This window comes from Parastagonospora nodorum (genome assembly GCF_000146915.1).
Source record: "Parastagonospora nodorum SN15 chromosome Unknown scaffold_1, whole genome shotgun sequence".
Classification (NCBI taxonomy): Eukaryota; Fungi; Ascomycota; class Dothideomycetes; order Pleosporales; family Phaeosphaeriaceae; genus Parastagonospora; species Parastagonospora nodorum.
This window is the reverse complement of record NW_001884549.1, coordinates 1,892,077-1,916,014: the sequence shown is the minus strand read 5'-3', so window position 1 is coordinate 1,916,014 and position 23,938 is coordinate 1,892,077. Positions and strand designations below refer to the sequence as shown.

Genomic DNA, 23,938 nt, shown 5'->3' with positions numbered 1-23,938 from the left:
TTTCGCGTAGCTGACTGTCGCGCATCGTATCGTGCAGCACGACCAGGCTCAAAACACACCAGAAAGTATCGAATACTAACCGGATCGGGTGCGTGACCAGCCTCGCACAAGCAATTGCCGCGGGAAACATGCTTGGGAGCAGAGTCTCGACTGTCACGCACGGTCGCGTTGGCAGGCGGAAGACGGAACTGCGTGGTGAATTCGGGAGCCCCGCAGGCCCTTAATGATCAGCTCAGGGCTAGAAGAGAGGCTAGAGCGATTCCTGTGTTCTGGAGGCTTTTCGATTCCACCGTGTCGTCTAATTTTTCCGTCTTGCTTTTTGTTGTCGAGTCCTTTGAAGTCTTGGATAATGTACTCGAAGCAATTTCGATGCGCGTGGTTGGGTGCCACGCACTCTCGTCGCGCGTGCAGCGTGCTTTCGCTCGCAGATTTTGGATGGGTGCTGTCAGGGGTCACACCAGCTCCCACGGCCTGCGAAACAGTCGCTCCAGGTACAAGCGAACATGGTGTTACAAGGATCTACGGTGATCGTACGGTTCTTTTCCTCGTTGGAGCTGGCCGAGAAATTCTTGTCGGTATCGGCCCCCTAGCGTAAAGGGTCTATTAATACTTTTGGACTCATCTACCTGCAGGCCAGCCTCTCATAACTAAGACTTCGCTCGATCCTTTTCGACAGGTTGCGCCGAGATGCGCACGTTAGGATGGTTGCGAAGTTATGGTGCTCGCTGCTAAAGCGCGCAAGGGTTTCATGTGTGTCCACTTTCGGCGGTCGCTCACCAGCCCATTTACTGTCTCTCCACGCAACGCAAGAATCGGCACCAGCACTCGGAGGGCCAAACTCTGCATGTTTGGTCTCCTCCGCTCTTTTGCGAAACGAAACTGGCGGAACTAGACAGCCGTTGACATGCTAAGAAATGCCGCGCGAGCTTAAGACTAACAAGGTTGCATTTTGAGACACTGTTTGTCTCACTTGGTGGAACGATAGTCTTTCCAATAATTCGGCACAACGGCGCACATCCCGATGCGTAGGTATGGATTACCGGTCAGCGTCAGATCAATCCGGCTTCACGGACCTCTCATGATACCACCGACGCGTGCATGCTCTCCAGCGCCATCACTTGGGGTCGGACGTTCATGAACCGTTGGCCCTAAATAATGCTTCCGATCGACGCTATTTTGCCGGCACACCGGGTTGGCCCTGCTGGAGATTCGGGATTATGGATTGTATCATGACGGCGCATTCTTCCTTTGTCCACAGCGGAGTGAGAAACTCTCATTCCTTATCTCGCATATAAGCACGCAGAGCCGCCACTGGTCCGCTGACAAAACGCCGCCGGAAAGAGCCAATCATCGGTTGTTCTGGAGCCATGTTGCAGGGGTACATGGACCTTTTCCGGTTGCGCCACCACCATGTTCAGAAGCATCGCTGAATTCGTTGTCACACGGATGTTACCGTGCGAAACTTGAGTTGAACGTCTCGACCAAAAGTAAAGACTCTTGAGAAACGTACGTGGAATCGTGAAGAAGCTCAAGGCAAAGAGTCACACGACCTACCTTGACTTTACTAAATGCCTGCATCTAGGAGCGCGTTACTCTTATTGAATTAGCGACCAGCTAGACCGTTCTTGTACATGACCACGTTCTCGCGGGGGTCCTTCCACGGGAGACTGTGGTTCTTCCAGCTAGGCTGATGTATCTCACAATGTGATGTGAGCCGTACTTGTCAACAAGCAGAGCGCCAGCCAAGATCGACAAGACGATAAGCAGTCTAGGGAAGTTGATATGCACCTCACTCAGAATGCTGACTCCGAAACCAGCCTTGTGTAACGTCAAGCTCTCAGAGTTCGTCCGATTGAAAGCCACGGCTATCGTAACGAACAGCAAGATACTCCAAGCCTGAGAGAGCTAAAATCCGTTCACTCCGCCCTGCGTCCTACGATGGAATATTTCGACCTCGTGACATACTCATCTCTTTTCTGTCGTCCACGGTTCTGGAGATAATGAATGGGGTAGAGCGCCTGCCATGCTTGAAGCTCTCGATTTCGCAAAACCTTTGTTGCGACATGAGAATTACCTCCCGGCGAAAAAGCGCACGAACAAATATATCCGTGACTGTTTTCACTCCGCTCGCTGTCTATTACAAAGCCACTTTCCTTGGCATATGACACAGCTCTGCTGGCACCCCACAGGGCTGAGAAAACGGAGTTGGAGATAAGCCTAGGTGGCAGGCGGACGCGCCGCATATATAGGCTCTTTGTGTATCGGGAAAGCTGGTTCTTTCACAAAACCTGCGCAACTCACATCTTCAGTCTCCGACAACACATTCCTGTATAGGCCTCACAGCCCATACAAGGCCGACTTCATCCCCGCTACCCGGATCCTGCGCAAGATGTCATATCTCTTTTCACATTCGACGGTGGGGACCTTGGTTCAGTATGCGAAGAAGGGCAAATTGGATTACTCGCGAAACCCAGGAAAGGCCATCTCAACTTCCTCATCAAGCGACAATGTCCCCACCAACTTGGTCAACACCTCCACCGGTACAGACCTGAGACTGCATCAGACGAGCCTTGTAGACTGGAGTGGACCGGATGACCCGAGTATGCCACACAACTGGCCCTTGAGCCAGAGAGTCATCATGACGTTCATCATCGGCTTCTATACATTCGCAGTATATGTGGGCTCGTCTATCTACACATCTTCTCAGCCTGACGTTGAGAGAATCTTCAACAAGAGCTCTGTTGAAGGCTCGCTTGGTATCGCGCTTTACGTCCTCGGCTATGGTGTCGGGTGCCTGCTATTCTCACCACTCTCGGAGATACCGGCTGTAGGACGCAACCCTCCGTACGCGATATCTGGATTTCTATTCATCATCTTGTGTATACCTACGGCGCTCGTGAACAACTTCGAAGGCCTCATGGTCCTTCGATTTCTGCTGGGCTTCATGGCATCGCCCTGCCTCGCGACTGCAGGCGTAAGCAACACCCACTGCACAGAACATGTGAAGGACATCTACTGACATTTGAAAAACAGGCTTCCCTAACTGACATTTGGGCACCTCCGCAAGTCCCTTTTGCAATTGCACTGTGGGCAATGACAGCAACGTTAGGCCCAGCGCTCGGACCCACTTTGTCCTCGTACGCTGTCAAGAGTCTTGGGTGGCGCTTCTCTAGCTGGGAACTCATGTTCATTGCTGGACCTGCGTATCTAGGAATGATCTTCTTCATGCCCGAGTCATCAGGCCCTACGATCCTTTACTACAAGGCCAAGCGCCTAAGAGAGCAAACCGGCGACTCGAACTTGATGTCCGACTCTGAACGCAAGCAGAAAGATCTCAATGTGAGAACCTTGCTATTCGACGCCCTCATCAAGCCATGGGAGATTAACGCACTCGACCCTGCTATTCTGTTCACTACTGTAAGTAAACCCTGACGTGCGATCCATTCGCGCCACATACACTAACTTCTTACTCCCGCACTAGATCTACATGGGCTTGGCCTACGGTATCTACTACTCATTCTTCGAGTCGCTCCCACTCGTGTACCCAGTCTACTACGGCTTTTCCGGTCAAAGCACCGGTCTCATCTTTCTGTGCGTTGGACCTGCAGGCCTCCTCGCCTTTACTATACACTGCTTCTACCTCAAATACCGTGTCATGCCACGTTTGACAAATGGGACTTTTGGCGAGCTCGAGAACCATCTTTTACCAGGCATGCTTGCTAGTCCGTTCATCCCTGCAGGACTATTTCTTTATGGTACGTACTTGCCTTCACGCTTCACTCTCGCCAAACCACTAATACGTCAATAGCATGGACCGCGAGGCCGAGTGTTCACTGGATGGCTCCCACGGTGGGGCTCGCGATGTCCATCTTCGGAACGTACTTCATCGTACAGTCTGTCTTGCTGTACATCCCGAACATATACCCTCGATATGCTGCAAGCATTTTCTCGGCCAATAGTCTCTCGAGAAGTCTATTCGCGGTCGCTTCGATCTTATTCTCGACACCAATGTTCGAGGGTATTGGCATCGATGGGGGTGTTAGTCTGTTGGCGGGGTGCATGGTGATATGCAGCATACTCATGGTCGCGCTGTGGAAGTGGGGCAAGCTTCTTAGAGAACGGAGTCGGTTTGCTGTGGCTTAATCATTGGGCATAGATGGGGCATCATGAATATAGATAAAAGGCACAACATAGAGGATTAGATGTGCTTATCACACCTGTAGACGGTAATATCATCGGAGGTGTTTTGTTGCAATCTACAGTTTACACGTTGGACTATCACATTTGTTAGAACCACCGTTGCCTTCGTGTCGCAAAAGGACCACATCTGACTGTGTGCTCTAGTGTCCCGCTTCAGCGCATTGATTGACATTCCATGATACACCCATAACTCCTAACACCGAAGTCATGCTTACCACTACCACCTAACTCCAACCAATCATCCATAAGGGCATAGGTAATTCCACTTCTCAATCTGGTATCTTAATAAAGGATCCGATGGAGTGGCCCATTGATTGGTCCCGAGTAACAATCATGGTATGACGAGGCAGGCATCAGCACTATTCATTTTGGGCGAAGTATGCGAGCAAAAGTGCACAAACGAGCATTGAAGGAAGTGGAAATTTTGGTGGCCGACAGGAGAGTGCAGGTTTTGCACACCACTTGGATTTGAAGCCATTGGACTGGATTGTACCTGCTTGAAAGAACATAGAGACTAGCGATTCGGACAATGGTCTATAAAGAAGAGGCACTGCTCGACATGATGGACCATCATCGCAACTACCACCGACTTCAAATCACAGAGCTTCAAACGCCCAAGCTTTCCTGATACCACCGACATCATGATCTCCAACGACAAGAAGATCACTCTCATCACTGGCGGTACGTATCCTTCTCATCAGCATGACCAGTCACTCTGACACGACAACCCAGCCAACAGCGGCATCGGCTTCGCCCTCACCCAGCTCCTCCTCGCAGACGCCTCCAACATCGTCCTCCTCGGCGCCCGCTCCCTCTCCAAAGGCGAAAACGCCGTCTCAGATCTCAAGGCCCAAAACCTCCCCGGCACCATCGAGCTCGTTCAAATCAACGTGACCTCCGAAGCCAGCGTCAGTCGCGCCGCCACAGACGTCTCCTTGCGATTCGGCCGGTACGTGTCCAGCCCAGAACGACACGCACATGACTGACATTGCAAGCCTCGACGCCCTCGTCAACAACGCCGGCATAGCCGGCGCATACTCCTCGACGGGCGCCGACGTACCCGACGGCCAGACACTGTCCGAACAACTCATTGCGTGTTTCACGACCAACACCGTTGGCCCGGCGATCACGGTGCACTACTTCGCGCCGCTGCTGTCAGTCTCCCCGCATGTCGCGCGCATCGTAAACGTCAGCAGCGGCGCGGGCTCGATTTCGCTGCGCGCCGATCATGCTAATCCACACCAGGCGATGAAGGTGGTGCCGTATCGTGTGTCCAAGGCGGCGTTACACATGGTGACTGCGTGTCAGTGCTTCGAGTATCGGGAGAAGGGGTGGAGGGTGTTTAACTTTTGTCCGGGGTTCACGGAGAGTAATCTGGGGCCGATGAATACGATTGCTGTAAGTGCTATATGTGATTGGATTGGACTTGGACTGGCTGATTTTTCTTCTGCAGAATGGGGCGAAACCGGCGAGTGAGGGTGCGAGACCGGTGTTGGCGATTTTACGAGGGGATAGGGATGACGAGAGCGGTGGGTTTTTGAACAGCACGGAAAAGAGAACGTGGCCTTGGTAGATACGGAGACCGGGATGAAAAGTGAGCACAAGGGGAAAGGAAAACTAGAAAGGAAATAGAGTGGCGAGTAGAACGAAGTCGTCCGAGATCTTCATGTTGAGAAAAAAAAAAGTCTTGATCTTATTGCAGCAATATCCTATGATTTTAACTCCTGCAATGCAAATTGAACTGTCGGCTTTTGCAAACTTTCCACGAACGGCATGTCTATCTTACACTGCACTTACGATGCTACTTCAATGGTACCCGGGGTCCTCTCCACTCGGCGCGGGCGTCGCTGGTTCACCCCAGGCCCCTGGTGTGGGTGCAGCTGCAGGGGTCGTGCCGTACTTGTATCCAGTATCTCCTGGTGTAGGAGCAGAGTAGTTGCCTGGCGTTGGCGCGTCCATTGGCCCGCCAGGTGTAGGTGCTGAGTATGCGCCGTAAGCACCAGGAGTTGGAGCTGCATACGCGCCCGGTGTGGGTGCATTGTATGCACCAGGGGTGGGAGCAGAGAGACCACCAGATGATTTGGTAGCGCTGCCGGATGAACCTCCCCAAGCAGGCGTGCGGTTGCCTGCATTGAAGCCTCCATATGCGGTGCGTGAGCCATCGTTGCCGCCGTATGATGTTGATCCGCCATATGAAGTCGAGCCGCCATACGCGGTTGCTCCACCATAAGCTGTTCGTGAGCCATCACCGCCGTACGCAGTCCGGCTTCCATCGCCACCACCATAAGCTGTGCGACCGCCGTCTCCACCCCAGCCGGGTGTTCGGCCACCACTACCTCCTCCCCAGCCAGGTGTGCGACCGCCAGCTGGAGTGCTACCCCATGATGGTGCACTGCCGCGACCAGAAGAATTGCCCCATGCGGGAGTACGTCCGCCGCCGTTGTGGCTCGGGGTGCTGCCAGAGAATCCGCCTCGCGAGCGATTGGGAAACTTGCCGCTTCCAAACTCCATGTTGTTTCCAGTGATGGGATCTTTGATAGTCAATAATTCCTTCTTGACCGAGATCTGCTTGTTCTTGGTATGTAGTTCGATACGGGCCTCATCGTTCATTGTGTCCTTGACGATACCCAACAAACCCTTGTAAGCACCTTTGCGAATAACGACCGTCTTTCCAATCAGCTTGTCGCGACCGAGATTACGAGGCGGTGCCATAGCGGCCCCAGCGTTGCCATTCTGCGCATTCAGAGCAGGGTTCAACCCACTAAGATCTGGGCCCTGTGCCTGTGCGCGACCACTCTTCGCAGCCATTGTGACAACGTTTGAGCTGCGGACAACGAATATACCCTGGTTCTCGACGAGCTCGCGGTTCCGTACGAAAAGAGTTCCACGATGGATGTAGATAACCTTTCCTTGGCGATTTTCGCCGCTGAACTCTTTGACATCGTCGTCGTGTCGAATTTCGGAACCGTCGCGGTCGGTTGCCACAGCGTGCTTATTCCTGCCCATGACCTGGGAAACCTGAGTGTGTAGGAGCGTTCGAACATCACCTTGCTGGTCAACGACCTTCAAGACTTCTCGATCGACACGGACAACACAGCCGATGGTTGAAGCACTGTGGTAGGTTAGTTACTGAAAATTATTGAGTTTTCAGATGGTACTTACTCAATCTGCACCAAGTCGTATAGGTCGAAGTTGGAGTCAGCCCCAACGGTAGCAGAATCCGCAGCACGCTTCAGGTCCTTGCTAAAGACTGTAATCTCTGCCTGAGTCGAGTCGCTGAGCAGGGTGATCTTATCGTCCCTGATCTTCGTAACAAGACCGACTTCATCGACATATCTGCTGCCACCAATAACCTTGACGTGATCACCCTCGCGGAAGAGCTTTCGTAGCGTCTTTACCGGCGCATCGATTTTCCGTCCCCTCAATTCACCATCTGTGACGCGAAGAGTGAGAATGTCACCAACGACCGTGACCGTAGTACCACGAATGCCCTTTTGTTCACCGGTGTAGATCTCGACATTGTCTCCCTGGGCGAACGCCGAACCATTCTCGGAGGCTTTTTGAGCAGCCTGGACTGCCAACAGGTCCAGCGTTTCTGTTCCGTCGGCATTTTGGATGGAGAAAAATTGCAGTTCCTCCATCTTAGGGTTGACGCGCTCGGTGCTGACCCAATTGACCTTGACATCCTTGATGAGGAAGCCGTTTTGGTAATCATCTCCTTTGTAATGGTAGGTTCGCGCTTGTCCGGAGCCTGACATGGTCAGATGCTTCATGTGTCGCTTCTTTGCTTCTGTGTCGCTGAACAGCTTGGCAGGCGGTCGTTCAACGTTACGACCAAAGAAACCGCCTCGCTTGCGCTTGTTGTCCGCGGCAGCGTTCGCATCTTCATTCAGACCGTAGTCCAGACGGGGCACGAGTTGCACGACGCAATCGAGGCCATTCGAGCCGACCTCGACAATCTTTGCCAGATCGCCCTTGTATGTAGGAGGTCGAAGCATGCGCACGAATTTGCCCTGTTCTAGCGGCGCGCGCTTCTTCTTTCGCAGCAGGTCTGGACGTTCCTTGACACTGATGGCCGTCTGACCGGACCCCATGAAGACGTTGGTGACACCGTCGATGATGTCGACCATGGCCTGCTGTGTATCGGCTTCAACGTAGAGGTACCCAGACTGGGGACCGGTAGGACCTCGCTCAAAGGCCGAGTAGACGTTGACAGGCTGATTGGTGCGCAGCTTGTCGTCGATGCGCTTCTGGATTGCCATGATGATTTCGCGCTCCTTGCCCGGACGCACTTTGCACATCCAGATCATGGGATCGTTCACCGTTGGTAGCGCCAGAGGGACTGCGCCAGCTCCTCCTCGGCGAGCGCCCTGGACGGCACGTCGCTTGTATCGCTCATCGATCTTCCTGGCAATGTCCTCTGCGTCGATCTGCTGGTCGGCCTCGCGGCGCATGTCCAACTCGCGATGGTGGCGGTCGTCGAGTTCGGCGCCCGTGGGCTCGAGGAGGTCGTCGGGGTGCACATCTTCAACACCGTCGTCGTCGCCCTCTTCCTCCTCCTCGTCTTCTTCATCGACTTCAGCCTCGACATCAATGAACATGTTGCGCCTTGTCTTCTTCCGTCGCTTGGCGGGTCGGGCCTGCAAAAGTCAGCATTGAGTGCATCAAAGTTGATAGTCCAGGGATGCCTACTACAACGTCATCCTCGTCCTCATCCTCTTCATCCTCGTCGTCGTCATCGTCGTTGTCAAGATCTACGCCCTCGCCCTCTTCATCTTCGTCAGGGTTGCCGGTCAGACCAAGCGCATCATTGTCGTCTTCATCCTCATCTGCTGCAGGCCTACTTGGAGCAGGCCGGCTCGCTGGCTCGTCATCCTCATCTATTTCGGGCACGGGATTGAAGTCCTCCGACTCGGCAGAGCCCTCGCGATCGTAGTCGGCCATGGCTGTGATGGGGCAGGCTCAAGAAATGTGTTCGGAGGCTAGAGCTTCGCGGAGCGCTGGACGTGGCTTCTGCGGAGAGCGCGAGGTCGAGGCTGTGCCGACTGGGGCGGCTCGACCAGGCGAGCAGTAGGGGCGGTAGAAATGGAGGAAAAGGAAAGCGCCGGGCGACTTGGGTCGACGGCGGGCGGGCTTTGTTTAAGTAATGCGGACAAGGTGAACGCATCTATAAGGGAAGGCGCGCCAAAAGGTGCACGTCCCCGGGCTCTAGCCACAGGTGAGGCGTGTCGCGTCTTCACCCTCACCACTTCGCATTTCGCGCCATCATCAACGACATCGGATGAAATACTTGCAGAATTACCGGCAGCCCCTCCAGACGAGATTAGAGAACTCCTAGAGTGATTCACAGCTTTGACCGATAGTTTGTTTCATATCTCTAGACTATTGCCGTAGTCTTACTGCATCTTCTGCAACTTGAGAAGGGCCCTCACTGTAGCCATCTATAATCGTGCCTTACTATTCAATTCCTCTTCCGCACCCTCGTTTATCCTCAGTATCGCTCTCCCCCATGCTTTGTGCGTCTTCGCATCCTCCAGTGCCCGACTCACGCTCTCCAACCCTCTATAATCCTCTTTGTATATCACCGGCTTTATCTTACCCTGGTCTACCATCTTCATGAAAGCTTCCCACCCGTCCTTCGTGCGCCGTGGATCATGCCTCCCATCCTCACCAAACCTATACCCATGCACCATCGCCGACTTGAGCAATATCCTATTCGCCCTCACATTCTCAATATTACCACCTCTCGCCGCAAACCCCACAACAACCAATCTTCCGCGATACTTGAGACACTTCAGCCCGCTCTCCACAGCCCCGATACCATCATACACCACATCTACGCCCTCACCATCCTGCGTCAGCGCCTTGACTCCATCCTCCCACTTCCCGTCACGATAATCGACCACACCATCTGCCCCAATCTCCCTCACCACTCTCGCTTTCTCCGCACTCCCAACAACAGCAATGACCTTCGCCCCCAGCCCCTTCGCAATCTGAATTGCCATCACGCCCAATCCCCCACTGGCACCCAGCACCAACACCGTCTCCCCGCTCTTGACCTGCGCAACACTGACAAGCGCGCCGTAACTCACAGCGCCAGACGCGCCGACTGCACATGCTTCCGCGAGGCTCCATTGCGCGGGCACGCGGCGGACAGCTGCTTCGGGGACGCAGATCGATTCAGCGTAGGAGCCGAGACCGCCACCGAAGACTTTCGTGCCGGGTTTGAATGACGAGGTTGGCGGGGAGGAAGTGACGATGCCGGAGAATTCGTTGCCGAGGATAAAGGGGGGTTGTACATGGCGTTTGTTGTTCTGGTGCAGGCCTTGGGCGTAGAGGAGGTCGACGTGGGTTATGGCTGCATGGGTGATTTTGATTGTGAGTTCATCCTTGGAGCTTGGCGTTGGAGTCGGGACATCTTTTGGTTGGAGAACTGTCAAGTCCTGGGTGTTGCTTAGTTTAAGGGATGACATGTTGTGGAGTTGTCTCGACTTACTGTGACAAAGCTATCGACCTTGACTGCTTTCATTGCGAATATGGCTCTTGGAGCAAGACTCGATGTAGATTGCTGATATCTTCATGTTGTTCATGTCAATGAAGTCATTCCGCGCTGATGGTAGAGTATGCATCGTAGCGCGGGAGATCAACAGGTGTGGGGTCTTTCATACCTCGGCAACTGCTGTCATGAAACACTCAACAAAATGCGGCATTCATCTTCCGCCAACATGACATCGTGCAACAGCAATCTTGCTACCGTTGGCAAATTTGACCGCTGATAGATTAATATATGTTGTTACATCTGACACTTATCGTACACGCGTATAGCCTAGACTCTTACATGAGCTGACCATTCGCCAATCCATATATACTATCCCAAAGCACGTTATTGTCGAGCCCACCTTCCGCCGGCAAGTAGTCCATGAAGACATTATCAATGTCAAAGTTGAATTGTGCAACTTCCTCGCTCGTCAGCGTCAACTCCGGAGTCTCATTTACATTGGGCTGTGAATGCGAAGGTAGGTTTTGTGCCGGCATGGCCGGAGGTGCTGGCAATTGCAAGTCCTCGAAGCCGGTGATGCCAGGTTGTTGCTGTGCCGCTGGTGGACGGACGCCTTCGTGTAATTTACAGTATTCTTGAATCAGAGAGCAGAGAAGGCGCACGCCGTGGGCGGCGACAGAACTTGTGACGAACTGCTGTAGGTAGTTTATAGCCTGCCGCACACAGGCTAGGTTCTCTTCAGCTTCGGCATCGCGGTCCTGTCGATGGAATAGGTCGAGGAGGAGACACAACGCAGCTGTGACTAGGAACGCTTGCTCGACCCACCACTGTGGCTCTTCGGGATCGCGTGTTTTGTAGAGGGCAACGAGGTTCTTCGCGGCTGTGCCGCACGCCCATCTGGTGTAGGTATAGCGCGCGTCCTTAAAGCTTTTGCTGATGAAACTTTGATGTATCATGATGATCTTGTAGTTGATAGCTGCCTGACGCAATGTTCCTATACAGAAGGCAATAGATCAGAATACGTTCAAGGCGCGCTCAACAGTAGTGACTTACGAGCCCATTTGACCCACTTTGGCCATGTTGGGTCGAGAGGGATGCGAGTCGACAGAGGCTTCGGGGTCTGCTCCTCATTGGTCGCGCGCAGCTCGCCATCGAATTTCAGTATCATGGCATATCGGGAGACTTCATCCAGATCCATAGAATCAAGCACAGCATTGTGGTATTTCTAACATCAGACTAGGCGTAGTCGTACAGGTATTGACTGACTGACGCGTAGCATGGTACGGTATCATCGGCAGTGGGCTGCATTGTTTCTTCGTCAAGTGCCATCGGCAGTATACTGGTAAATTGACGCTTTGTGATTGCAATCGTGTAGTTATTCTGAGTGGTCAAGCACAGCCTAGTGAGGAGGATCTGTCAGTCATGTGGTACTGACCAACGCTTCAAGTTGTGCCGACTTGCCATTCTTGAGAGCATATTTGGGACCAAAGTCTTCTGCCTATCTCGCGATCAATGAAGGCTTGCTTCCTCGCACCAGTGAGTTGCATGACCCTGGCGTCGTCAGGGTGTGAACTGAGTCTAGCAAGCGTTAGCGAGTAAATTCTTTGGAGCCTGCAATGATCAAGCAATGGACATCGAACCTGTGTAGACCCAAGCCTTTGGCAATCAATACAGAAACAGCCCGCAAAGCAGCCCAGTGGTTTGTTGAACCCAGTGTATGTTCGTACCCATGCAGGACGTAGATGGCCTGTATGGAACGAATATGGTATTGTGCTGCATAATTGCCGATATGTAGACATGAGTTTGCTGCAATGCCCCCTGGAGAGAAGATAGGTGATCAGCGCCCGCCCAATATCAAGTATGCGAGGTTTTGAATGCTTACATTCGCGAGAAGCACGTATTTTCTCGTCAATAGAGTAGCCCCATGATGTGGAAAGCGTTTCTGGAGAAGCGATCATACCAGAAGAGAGAATTGCAACTAATAATGCGTTAGCAGCTGATTATACAATGCCGATTAGAGAAATGTGTGGATGAGCGCTGAAGATCGTGTAAGTTTTGTGTGAGGTGAGCACACTTCAACCATCACTAGCTCAGGCTCTGATCCAGCCAGGTAGGCGTCTTGCGAGTAACGCAAGCGGACGTACATATGAGACTAGTCCATCTCCAATCCAGGTTCGACAAATTCAGCGTTTCAGACGACCCATAAGCTTGAAGCAGTTCTTCGCGCAATGCAGGAGCATAGTACAGACCTCCCATCCAGTAGAGCATATGTTTCTCGTAGTAATCCGTGATTGTCATGACAACATTTTTGCTTGGAATCAACTTCTGCAGTTGCTGTACTTCCGTAGCTTTGGCAACTGGTGAGGAAAAGTTTGCGACTCGATTGGATCCATCTATTTGTGCCCCTGCAGACTTTACGTGTTCAATGCTTTGGTTCAATATGGCAGACTGAGAGAATGAGCCATCTTTTTCGGTTAGTAGCGAGTCTATGGTTATATCGAGAAACCTTGATAGCTCAGGCCCTGTCACTGGAGGCGCCCTCGCTGGGATATCATCAGCCGCAGTCGAGGGTGGCTCATCCTCTAGCCCGCCTAAGGAGGGTTCATGCAAAGATGAGGAGCTTTCAGAAATTCCTACGGAAGAGGGCTTCCTCGGGTAGCGCCTATGGACGGAAGGATTGTAGCCCTCTTTCCATATCGTTGTACAAAGATGCGGTTCCTTGTTTTGGATACATCTTGAGCCTTGCCAAATTAGTATACATGCCGCAATCCTTCGTACATGGAAACGTATACATACAGGGCGTCTTGCGATCGCACCTTTGTCGGCGCTGACTACACCTGTACTGGTAATCAGCATTGTTACCGTCGCTATTGGTTTGACCACCTACCTTGTGCACGTCGATCGCTGTTTGGGCATGATGTGCCGAATGACTGTGTACAAAGAGCACCACTAACTCTGAGTACGACTGAGTACGAAGGAAGCTTGGCCCTTGACGCTTAGGTATCCACTCTTCGCTAAGGTCCTGTCCGTTTGGTTGGAGGTGAAGGGGTTGTACGACGCGCGTCGGTCGCGATCCCTAATATAAAGCCTAGAGGTCGGTAGCTAGACTATGGTACACCACATCCGCTGGCTGGTATTCTCTATGCGGATTCGCCCTGAAAACGCTGTAGGAAGACGTGAGACTTTGACAACTCAACGTTCTGATAGCTGCGGTTAGGTTGTTGTACGATCGGATGTACGGTCGGATGTACGATCGGTGTCGGCCTCCGCGCGACCCGACTCGCAAACCTGGCTTTTCGCATTGTCCTCATTAGCACGGGTATGCCTGTGTGAATGACTGTATCTTAATCTGACACGAGGTTGAACATGCCTGGCGACGAGATCAGACCCGACGATGGTACAGTGATGTGCGAGGGTCCCGATTGGTGCAAGTGCGAAGGACCATCCATGGATTCTGTCCGTGTATCAACCCGGGGTTATCACTTCCAAGCCACGCAGTCCACATGCTGCGTATTATGATGCTTAGAAAGCGCTCGCATGATTAGGCGACATTGTAGGTTGAGGGCAGAACCTCAAAATTCAATCATTCATTGCTGTTGAGAACAACAGGTGTAGTCTTTGGAACTTGACTGCATCGAGTACAGCCTAGAGGCTCACCCCATGAGACACGAGCAAACATATGATCTTACGGCTCTTTGCTTCTTGACTGGCATCAACATGATACATATGCTGATGCTATCATGCATTCGCCTCGCTCAGCAGTATCTGGACCTCATCTTCCTCCACTCTCTCAACTCCTTGTATACCTTCCAGTCTATCCGCGATTTCTTTCGCAAAAGTCCCTCCTACATACCCCACGTCCTGCACGTCAACACCCTGCTTCACAAAGCTCGTCGCCCTCTTTCCCTCCAGTCCACATGCCACAATTCTATCAAACCACCACAGATCCGTATTCACATTCAACCCTACTCCATGACTAGTGATATTCCTACGCATATGCACGCCAATCGCCGCAATCTTATCGTCCTCGCTGGTCCACACGCCAGTATTGTCCGTAGTCATGGCCTTGATGCCATACCGCGCGCATGTCGCGATCAAGCTCTTTTCCAACATGGCGACGTAACACCGCGGACTGAGCTTGTGGGTTCGCAGGTCGACGATCGGGTAGGCGACTAGTTGGCCTGGGCCGTGGAAGGTGGTTTGGCCGCCGCGCATGGCTTCGACGAAGTCTGCTTTGCCATCTGCGCGTAGATACTGCTGTTGTTCTAATAAAACATTTCCGACTTCTCGACGGCCGCATGTGTACACGGGTGTGAATTCAGCGGTGATGATGTGCGGTGCGGGCGCTGGATTGTTCGAAGGCGGTTTGGATGCTAGGAAGCGAGAGACCAGATGCTCTTGAAGGGCCGCGGCACGTTGGTAAGGAACAAGCCCTGGGAGGTGGATGTGCCGGAGAAGCGTATGCCGCGCCGGGCTCGCCATGATATCTTATTGTTCGTCGTGCATGATTGAGATGTCAAAGTGGTCGAGATGGTAGCTAAAGACCGACAATATCCGCGTCAAGCTTATCGATAGCAATGGCCCGCCCAAAACTTTTGGGGCGCGTCGACATCATCCATGCGTCGCGACAATTGAAAGCTGCGCTAATACAGCTTTCTAGTGACAACCACATACGGAGCGACAGCTATGGCAGGCAAAAAGAGAACAAGGACCGGCGAGGTCAAGCCTTCCAATGCGACACAACAACCGCAAACCACCACAGAAACTACTCCCCCATGCGCGCAACCACAATCAGCCGCGAACAAGTCCACCGCAACAACTCACTCCGACCAAAACACCACCCTAGAAGGAAAAAGAGCCACGGGTCCCCCAAACCCTACGCCCTCGAAATCCAAGTCCAAGCCGAAACAACCACACACCCAGCAGCTGCGCCAGAAACTCCCCAAACTCCCACCCAGTTCGCCTCTCCCTCCCATCCCCCTCCCCCAACCCCACACCCACTAACCACCTGTCTCCACAGATACAACCATCTCCCGCCGCCCCCTCCTCCGCCCCTCCCTCCCCACCCCCTTCTCCTCCTCCGCCTCCCCCAAAGTCCTCTACATAACCAGCTCCACGCCCTTTGTCCCTGCGCTCAAGCGCATCCGCAAACTGCTCGCAGAAATCCAGCAGCGGGGCAAACAATCCCAGCGCAAAAAACATTCGGGCTTGAAGAGCAGAGAGGTGGAGAAGGGGATTGTGGATGAATTGGCGCGGAAGAAGGGTGGTGCAGAGGGCGAGAAGGTATACGTGAAGGCGACGGGGCGTGCGATTCCCAAGGCGTTGGGTTTGGGCGTAGAGTTTCAGGGCGAGGAGGGGTGTGTGGTTAGGGTGGAGATGGGTAGTGTGAGGGCGGTGGATGATGTTGGAGTGGTGGGTAAGGAGGGGGACGATGGGGACGAAGAGGATATACCCGAGACGAGGATACGGAATGTGAGTTCGGTCACTGTTAGTATCGGATTGGAGTAAGGTCAGAGCAGCAGCGAGTAGTCATTTTACAAGATACCCAATTCCATTTCCTTGGCCGATAATGGCAAACTTAAAAGCACCAAGGTCTGGCAAAAGTTGAATATATATCATTGAAGCCCAGAAACTGACCACCCCTTGCACCTCATTCCTATGCCCTTCCCGTCTCATCTTTCATCATCCAACACCCAAAACAAGAAAAGAAATTGAAGAGAATGACATGGTTGTCAGTTACAAAGGAAAAGGTTGGTAGTCGCATCATATGGTCTGCTGTTACAGTGAACGTGGTTGCCCGGTCCAGGGCGATCCGATAAAAGATGTAACGCCAAAAGTGATCCGAAGTTGTATGCCACCCTAACTCCAGATATGATGTTGTTTGATCCGCAGTGTACGCCGAGGTCAAATTATGCAAGCGACCGAGGTCGCGTAAAATGGTGTTTGGTAACACATGCTATAGTGCGTCGATGTGGTTGTAACCCGTGGGTGCTGCTCAGATTGCTCCTGGAAGCTGATCGGCGCGTGTCGTCTTGTGGGCCAACATGCATCCCGCTCGCATAGCTGCTACTCCAAGCTATCAGGTCTGTCGCAAGCGAAAGACTGCGCGAAGCCCTTGATTCTGGGAGCAACGCCGTTAGCTATACCAGCTTGTTCAGCTTTGTTCTTCAGTCCCCAAGATATTCATCCCCAATAGTCTACCCCGTGGTCCAATGTCGTACAACCCGCTGATTGTATGCTTCATCGCTCAACCTTGGGATACTGGTTTAGCATAGCCATGACGGCTACACCGATGGCAACAACGGCAACCATAGCTCCAACTGGTCCTCCATGATACATAAGATCTGAACGGCCTGATTGCCGAGTTACGAGAGTGTTCGATGGCTTCGCGTCCACCTTAGCACCGTCATGCTCAACCGTATGACCATTCGCCATGTGCGCTCGACGGAGTATCTCTTCGGTGCCATCTTCGTCGAGGTCCTTGTCCTTGATGATGGTGATCTCGCCTTCCTCCGCCTCATGGTCGTCCTCAGATCCATCATGTCCTGAAGATGGTGCTGCTCTTGGCGATGGGCTGTTGGTCCTGCTTCGTCGCCTAGCTTCACGACTGGACGCCCTCGCGTTGTCTCGCCGAATGCTCTCTATCATTTCTGCCAAAGTCTTGCGGTCTGCTTCGGCGGTCTCGGCACGCTCACGGTATCGTTCCATTTGCTGTTTCATTTCGCTCATCTCGCTCATCATTAGATCCAGACGTTGTTGCATTTGCGAAGTGGCGTCGGCAGCATCTGGTGAAGCAGATCCGTTCTCCAGTCCCGTGGTCTTCTCATTTAGCTCGGCGTCATCATCTTCAATGGTGCCGTTCGCGTGCTCCAAGTCTTCGTCCACGGGCTCCTGCTTTGATTCGCGCTCGAGTCGGCTGGCACGTTCCTCGGCGTCTTCTCTCGCCCGTCGTTCCTCAGTCAGCATTGCTTCCAAGTCTCGGAGTCGAACGCTTTGTGATTCGATCTCTTTCTTTGCACTGGTCAATGCTTCGTTCAGAGAAGACATCTGCACATCCGACCGCACGGGTGATCCTGTCTTCTGGCGCTCAGTGTCCGACCTTCTAAGCGAGGATGCGGCGTCTGGTTTGGCAGGCAGTGGCTGCTGTGGTGGCGGAGCGGGAGGGTCTGAGAATCTCGCCTTCAGACTGTTATCTTTGATGGGAGAGATCTTGGTTGGGTCAATGGGGGACGCTTTGGTAGAGTCTTTCTTGGGATCCGCAGTCAGAATAGCGTTGATGTACTGGTGGGTCTGCTGGAGCTCTTGTGATTGTTGCTTGGCAGCTTTGATCTCGGCCTGGGAGTCTTAGTATTTTTCATCATGCGCGCGACGATCGACTTACATTCAGCTTTTTCACTACCTGCTCCATGGTGATAGGCTGGAGCCAGAAGTTGGGATGTCGTGGCTGCTGCATGCCATTACCATACGCAGGGTTGGCGCCAGGGCCTTGCATCCGCTGGCTGTTAATTGAACCCTGGCTTGGTGTTCGGCCACGCATGTTGGCTAGTTGTTGTTGGCCATTGGGCCCCATCATGTTGGCCATTTGCTGGTTCTCCAGTTCTCCGAAGTTAAGGTCCATCATATCGCCTGCGGATCTCGCGTATATGCCGGCATGCTCGACGCGGGCAGCGACCTTGTGGTGCACGATGGTCTTCTGGTCTTCGCTAACGATGTCGATGCCGAGTTCCAGCATGTCTTGCTCCCGCAGCTCGTGTGGGTCAGAGTCCCGGTTCTCCTGCGACAGCCGAGCACCATTCACAAACGTTCCGTTGGACGATTTGACATCTCGGATCCAAATCTTGCCCTGTCGATCCGCCCATACTTCAGCGTGCTGTCTCGAGAGGACTTTTGAGTCGAAGTAGCCGTTCAAAGGTGTGGGTATTGTTTTATTGTTGGTCTGTCGTCCAATGCGAAGGACGTCGGGAAAGAAGGGAACGGTGATGGTCTTGCGTTCGAAGGTGCCGTTCATGGGCATGAGGTGCAGCACGGCGGTCTGTTCTTGGCCCTGAGCCCTCGGCACGCCATTTTGTTGCTGCGCCTGTACAGCGCCGTTGCTCTGAGAGGGAACCATAGGAGCGGGTGATTGCAGCGCACTCATGGCGGATGCTGCTGACGAGCCTGGGCCTGCCGATGCGACGGGCTGGGGTCGTGCTGTTGTGATTCCGGCGATGGGCTCAGTCTTGGTCGCGGGCCATAGTCCCTTGGGGGCCTTCGTTTTGCGGGCAGCCCACGCTGGATCGGTGCCGTTGGGCGGCGCGACGCCGTTGGACTGTGACGAGGCGGCGGATATGGTTGATGTTGTCGACGCCTGTGACGACAGCGACGAGCTGGAATTTGACCGCTGGGCGCTCTTACGCGGCATAAAGGCTCCGTTGGGGTTACCTGCCTCGGCGCTCCATGGCTGCCGATTGAGGTTCTGGGGGAGCGCGACTGCCGTCATTGGGGTGGAGTCGGAAGCAACACGCCGCTGCGGTTCAGGGACACTTTTCTCGAGATGCCCGTCCTCTCCGCTTTAGCGGCTTGACGGCAGCGTCACAACACCAAAGGCAATCAGAGGCGACAGCGACAGTCGACAGTCGGATCAAGAACTCATGCGTCGCGGAATGATGCAGAGGTCGGGCGGTGCAGCGGGTGGGAAGTGGAGGGAGTCGCGCGGTGGCCGAATGTCGTGTGCTGGTCGTGGAAGCCCGTGCGACGTCAGGGCGATGCAGGCGCGGCAGACTGGCGCAGAGCACGGCAGCAGGGCCTGGAGAATGTCGAATATGCGAAAATGGCCGCGGATCGGGCGTGGCGATGGGCGGTGGGAGCGTCTTCGGATGCGGGTGGTCTAAGGAGACAGGAGTGAGGTGTCGTTGTCGTCGGGCCTTGTCCCACTGCTGCGACGCTGACTGGCCAGCCCTGGGGTGTGCGAGAAGCAGGCGTGATGTGGTTGTAGAAGAGACGACGGCACGGTCACGAAGGGTTTGAGGACAGGATTGTTGCTGGAACGACAAACACGCTATACTACGGGATGATAAGACAATGCTGGGGCGGTTCGCTTCATTCCTGCGGCGAAGTGAAAGGGCATCCAAAGTCACGTGCTCCGCGCGGCAAGCGAGTTGGCTGCGTCAGAGGTAGAGAGTGACCAAGACAATTTCTAAGGTTCGACTTGCAACAGCCTAGATTGCATCGCAACTACACACACGCGTATCAGCGGACACTGTATACTGTCGACACTGACATGTGGACGTTAGCTTCCGTCATGCATTCCATGGTTCTTCTTTCCTGGGGTGCAGTGGTGCTCGTCTTGGCGGGTGCACGAGCCGCCCCGAGAGCTTGAAGTGGGACGGCCGAGCTATAGAGACCACCGAGTTTCTTCTCCGCATTTGCTCGATTAAAGGTTCACAGCGTAGCAATCAGTATGCCGGTACCTGTTTCGTCCATGCCGCAAGGGGCGCGTGGCCCGTCTACACTTGACAAGCGTATGAAACAGCCATTTGCAACTTGTAGCAGACCGGCTAACAGCGCGCAGTGAAGATGGGTGGCATGATGGGTGGATGTATGTCGCATGCAGACGATTATGATGCACTGTAACCTGACATCTGAGCAGCCGTCGGCCTCATCATTGGCTTCATATTCGGTGCGCATAGTCTGCCCGCCTAAATACTCATTCTGACCGTCCAGGCTTCACCAATATTGTCCGCTTCGGTCCCGGGCCAAACGGAATGCTGCGAACATTGGGACAGTACATGATGGGATCAGCCGCGACCTTTGGGTATGCGCCGCGTCAAATGGTATCATCCAAGCGCTGACAGTCGCCGGTAGCTTCTTCATGGCCATCGGTACCACGATCCGAACGGACAGCTCGCCCATTGCCACCGAGGCTTTCAGCAGAATCAACCGAACACCCACCATGTTGCAGCGCCAATACCGAAGTCTCAACACCCTTCGCGACGCGAAGAACTAGCCACGGACACGTGCCAAAAGCGGAGAAGAGGACATCCTGGAGCGGACAGAGGCCTGTATAACACCATGAACAGAGACACGAAGACATGTACATATAACGTGAGCGAGGAGCGAACGCCAAGCTGCATCTTTAGTGATGCATGGTGGGCATTAGCAGGTCTTGGGGTCAGTTTACCAATGCTATTGCAAGAGACATTTTGATTCTTGTTTGTCGCAAATCATCTCAAACTTTCTTCCCTTCCTTTCAGTTTGTCGTCCAGCATTATGCATAAATTGTTCCCCCTTCTCTTCCCTTCATCATATTCTCCACATGCGACACCATCCTGGATGAAGCGGCCTTGAAGGCGATCGGGGAGAGGAAGTCACTACAGGTAAGACAAACTCAACACTTCAATCTAATGCTGGTTGACAGAACAGTATCTCGCTCTCCATGGCTGCCGTGAAGTATCTCGTAAATCCATCAAACAGACGAACAACGACAAGTGGCGCATCCCCGTTGTGATACCGCCCAGGATCATCACTGGCACAGAAAACGACACACTCGAAGCTGGCTCGGAGTGTGACAGCAGCGACAACGACAAGTGTTTTGCCGCAAAGATTCGGTAAAGTGTTGATTCGATTCGACGAGACCATCTCGAGATCATGCAGATCATTCGGGGCTTCTGTCATCTATATAATCATCCTCCAAATCCCATCAACCGTTTGTAAGCGTCGTGATGAGTACCCAACTAACATACCAAAGACCCCCATTCGTTTCAAATCTCCATCTCATCTCCGTCTGTCTCTGGCGTCTGTTGACCCGAGCTACCAGAAACTGACCTAACGATCGATTGAGCATCATGGCTAGCCGTCCCGCGAAGGTAGTTGGAGTAATCCGACACGCGCTGAGACTTGAGTTGCCACTCCCGATCGCGATGGATGCTGTTCCTGACGAATGCGCTCGTGATCGTTAACCACATGCTGGTGTGTCGGGTAACCCACTGCACCACGCTGGTGAACAAAGTGCGCCTGCTTCGCCGACCCTCGACGCATCCTCTCCGAGCTGCGCTGCTTGATCATGCTACCCAAAGGCTTTTTGAAACTCATGCGCTTGCGCTTCTCGCGCTCCACGCGCTCGTCTTCTTCCCTCTGGACGCGCAGTGCGACGTGGTACTTCTCGCTCAGATACGCGCCAATCATCGCGGGACTCCAGGATGCGATCCATGCAATGCCCTCGGTGAACTCCTTACTCTCGAAAAGTTCCGCGAGCAGTTCTTCCGCGTTGGCGAAGGAAATCACATGCGCCTCCAGCTCGGCATTGATCTCGCGGTAAAGCACGCCGACGCGGAACTGGCGCATTGCGTCGTCGAGGGCGCGCGCGCAGGCTGGGTCGTTGAGCATGTCCCAGTACGACATGAGGCTGTCGTAGAGGTCGGCAATGGAGGGGCCATTCTCGAAGACCGGCTCTGAGGGCGCGTTGAAGCCGTTGGTCACGCGGAGAGTGAGCATTTGAGCCATGTCCTGGAGGCGCGCGAGGAGCGCATAGTACAAGTCTTCAAAGTCCTCGAGAGGACGCTCGATGACTGGCTTGTTGAGACGTTCACTGACATCTTGACGCAGGCGCGCGCCGTCTTTGGTCAGGCTGGATAGTGGGCTGAGGGTCCTGACGCCAGCGTAGAGGCGGTTGAGGAGAGTTTTGAGGGGAGGGAGTGTATGGGTCGTGCTTTCCCGGCGGCCCCGAACAGTTTTGGTGTGCTCGTCGATGCTGATCAGGTAACTGCTGAGATCCACGAGGTTGCGGATAACTTGCTCCGGGTCGTGGGATTCAGTGGCGGCTTTGACCTGTGCCTCTGTGGCGGCGGGCTTGAATGGCGGAAGGGCCTGCATGCTGGAGTGGCCAGGCATGGTTTTCAGATGGTGGTATCTGTGTATGAGGTGTGTGGTTTGTTGGAGAGTAGAGTGTGAGATGTGAGGTTTCTTGCAAGAGATTGAGAAGAGTGCGCTTTGTAGGAATTGAGGCTGAGCAGAAATTAAGAGAGATCAGTAGTTGAAAATTCTTTGTGGACTCGCCGGAAAGAAGGGGCCTGGTAGCGAGTTGGGTGAGAGTGAGGTGAGTGAGAGGGACACCCGTGGGCGGGTGGACGAGTGTCCCGGTTTGACTATTGTTCGTCTTAGTAGACGGAAAATGTTAAGAATCGCTGGCAACTGGTTTATGATAGACATAAATCGCGGACTGCGACTTATTTGAGGGGGGTCGTGGTATCGCGATGGTTTGTCGTCATGGGAACCGGTGTGCTAGACTCCGACAATCTCGACTGTGAAAATGGTCAGCTCTACAATTATAAGACACAGATACTACAGCTCTGTAAGAACTGAACTCCGCTTGAAGTATGTGTCGCTATGAAGATCGTTCGAATATAGTCGCAAAATTTGAAACTGAGGCTGGTGCTGCGATTGGCGTTTGTAGGCGTCCACCTCACTACCATTTCACCTCCTACAGCCCTTCACCTTGGATTCCCAACCACCTCAATAAACCGATGAGTCACCAGAGCATGACATTAGGACTCGTACCCGCCCACTTTTAGTACCAATAGCGCACGTAGAGGTGTTGTCACGTGAGATTATTGACGAAATGCTCAGGCGGCAAGGCCTGGGACGAAGTGAGGCACCACTGGCATAGTGTACGTATGAGAGCCAGTCAAGCTTTGGGATGAGGTCATGAAGAGAATAAGAACTAAAGCAGAAAGCGTCAACGTGAAGACAGCGAGAACACTATTGACCTCGTAAGACATTACACTTATGCTAGAAAACTCATCTGAAACTATCGATCGAGCCGCGAGATAGGTGCTGACGGCGTTCCTTCTGCATCACTTATTACCCTGTTCGCATTATCCAGCTGATTCTGTGCAACGTCTATCATCTCCCTTGTTGTCGCAAGACTCTTCCTCATGGACCCTAGATCCAAGTCCAACACTGCCCGCCCCTTTATCGTCTTTGGCTCCTTACGCGCCGCTGCTTCCAATGGGCCAAGAATGGTTTCAAGATCACGACAGCTCTCCTCCGCCCTCTCTATGCACGGCGGATAGATACGAATCGTTTGGCGTGCCGCCTCGAGCCTGCGAGCGTTCACCGGAACGCGTGACTGATAGACTGCGAGGTCGAGATCGTCGTCAAGGCCTGGAAGCTGCGCTGAGGCTACTTCAAATGCCTCGTAGAGCCTTTCTGCATTATTGTGAATAGTAGTAAAAGCTCGCCAACGCCTCTGGAGTATCTGTC

At 53.4% G+C, this 23,938-nt stretch overlaps 10 protein-coding genes across 10 annotated transcripts; 3 read left to right on the top strand and 7 right to left on the bottom strand.

Annotated features, from left to right (window-relative positions):
• Window positions 1–2,389: 2,389 nt before the first annotated feature.
• Window positions 2,390–5,676, top strand: SNOG_00861 (hypothetical protein; the record flags this gene model as incomplete). Its single annotated transcript, XM_001791477.1, is given in 8 exon segments — window positions 2,390–2,978; window positions 3,116–3,417; window positions 3,482–3,755; window positions 3,809–4,038; window positions 4,492–4,536; window positions 4,803–4,881; window positions 4,933–5,145; window positions 5,162–5,676. The coding sequence occupies 8 exon segments, from the start codon at window positions 2,390–2,392 to the stop codon at window positions 5,674–5,676; spliced, it is 2,247 nt and encodes a 748-aa protein (XP_001791529.1).
• Window positions 5,677–6,006: 330 nt separating this feature from the next.
• Window positions 6,007–11,897, bottom strand: SNOG_00859 (hypothetical protein; the record flags this gene model as incomplete). The annotated part of the gene is made up of 7 exons (XM_001791476.1): window positions 6,007–7,312; window positions 7,363–8,840; window positions 8,893–9,146; window positions 9,659–10,643; window positions 10,697–10,742; window positions 11,039–11,693; window positions 11,753–11,897. The coding sequence occupies 7 exons, from the start codon at window positions 11,895–11,897 to the stop codon at window positions 6,007–6,009; spliced, it is 4,869 nt and encodes a 1,622-aa protein (XP_001791528.1).
• A 244-nt stretch (window positions 11,898–12,141) lies between these two features.
• SNOG_00856 (hypothetical protein) lies at window positions 12,142–13,615 on the bottom strand (the record flags this gene model as incomplete). The annotated part of the gene is made up of 6 exons (XM_001791475.1): window positions 12,142–12,277; window positions 12,427–12,517; window positions 12,582–12,677; window positions 12,844–13,440; window positions 13,496–13,536; window positions 13,587–13,615. 6 exons carry the CDS (start codon window positions 13,613–13,615, stop codon window positions 12,142–12,144), a joined length of 990 nt encoding a protein of 329 aa, XP_001791527.1.
• An 822-nt stretch (window positions 13,616–14,437) lies between these two features.
• SNOG_00855 (hypothetical protein) lies at window positions 14,438–15,181 on the bottom strand (the record flags this gene model as incomplete). Its single annotated transcript, XM_001791474.1, has 2 exons — window positions 14,438–14,664; window positions 14,692–15,181. 2 exons carry the CDS (start codon window positions 15,179–15,181, stop codon window positions 14,438–14,440), a joined length of 717 nt encoding a protein of 238 aa, XP_001791526.1.
• A 204-nt stretch (window positions 15,182–15,385) lies between these two features.
• SNOG_00854 (hypothetical protein) lies at window positions 15,386–16,207 on the top strand (the record flags this gene model as incomplete). The annotated part of the gene is made up of 2 exons (XM_001791473.1): window positions 15,386–15,656; window positions 15,720–16,207. The coding sequence occupies 2 exons, from the start codon at window positions 15,386–15,388 to the stop codon at window positions 16,205–16,207; spliced, it is 759 nt and encodes a 252-aa protein (XP_001791525.1).
• A 732-nt stretch (window positions 16,208–16,939) lies between these two features.
• On the bottom strand, window positions 16,940–19,178 carry SNOG_00853 (hypothetical protein; the record flags this gene model as incomplete). The annotated part of the gene is made up of 2 exons (XM_001791472.1): window positions 16,940–18,034; window positions 18,081–19,178. 2 exons carry the CDS (start codon window positions 19,176–19,178, stop codon window positions 16,940–16,942), a joined length of 2,193 nt encoding a protein of 730 aa, XP_001791524.1.
• Window positions 19,179–19,212: 34 nt separating this feature from the next.
• On the bottom strand, window positions 19,213–19,990 carry SNOG_00852 (hypothetical protein; the record flags this gene model as incomplete). Its single annotated transcript, XM_001791471.1, has 2 exons — window positions 19,213–19,741; window positions 19,959–19,990. 2 exons carry the CDS (start codon window positions 19,988–19,990, stop codon window positions 19,213–19,215), a joined length of 561 nt encoding a protein of 186 aa, XP_001791523.1.
• A 94-nt stretch (window positions 19,991–20,084) lies between these two features.
• SNOG_00851 (hypothetical protein) lies at window positions 20,085–20,890 on the bottom strand. Its single transcript, XM_001791470.1, has 5 exons — window positions 20,543–20,890; window positions 20,402–20,492; window positions 20,328–20,357; window positions 20,250–20,276; window positions 20,085–20,199 (listed from the first exon to the last, which is right to left on the bottom strand). The coding sequence occupies exons 1-5, from the start codon at window positions 20,630–20,632 to the stop codon at window positions 20,120–20,122; spliced, it is 318 nt and encodes a 105-aa protein (XP_001791522.1). The 5' UTR covers window positions 20,633–20,890; the 3' UTR covers window positions 20,085–20,119.
• A 223-nt stretch (window positions 20,891–21,113) lies between these two features.
• SNOG_00850 (hypothetical protein) lies at window positions 21,114–21,289 on the top strand (the record flags this gene model as incomplete). The annotated part of the gene is given in 2 exon segments (XM_001791469.1): window positions 21,114–21,134; window positions 21,152–21,289. 2 exon segments carry the CDS (start codon window positions 21,114–21,116, stop codon window positions 21,287–21,289), a joined length of 159 nt encoding a protein of 52 aa, XP_001791521.1.
• Window positions 21,290–21,526: 237 nt separating this feature from the next.
• On the bottom strand, window positions 21,527–22,549 carry SNOG_00849 (hypothetical protein; the record flags this gene model as incomplete). Its single annotated transcript, XM_001791468.1, has 1 exon — window positions 21,527–22,549. One exon carries the CDS (start codon window positions 22,547–22,549, stop codon window positions 21,527–21,529), a length of 1,023 nt encoding a protein of 340 aa, XP_001791520.1.
• Window positions 22,550–23,938: the final 1,389 nt, after the last annotated feature.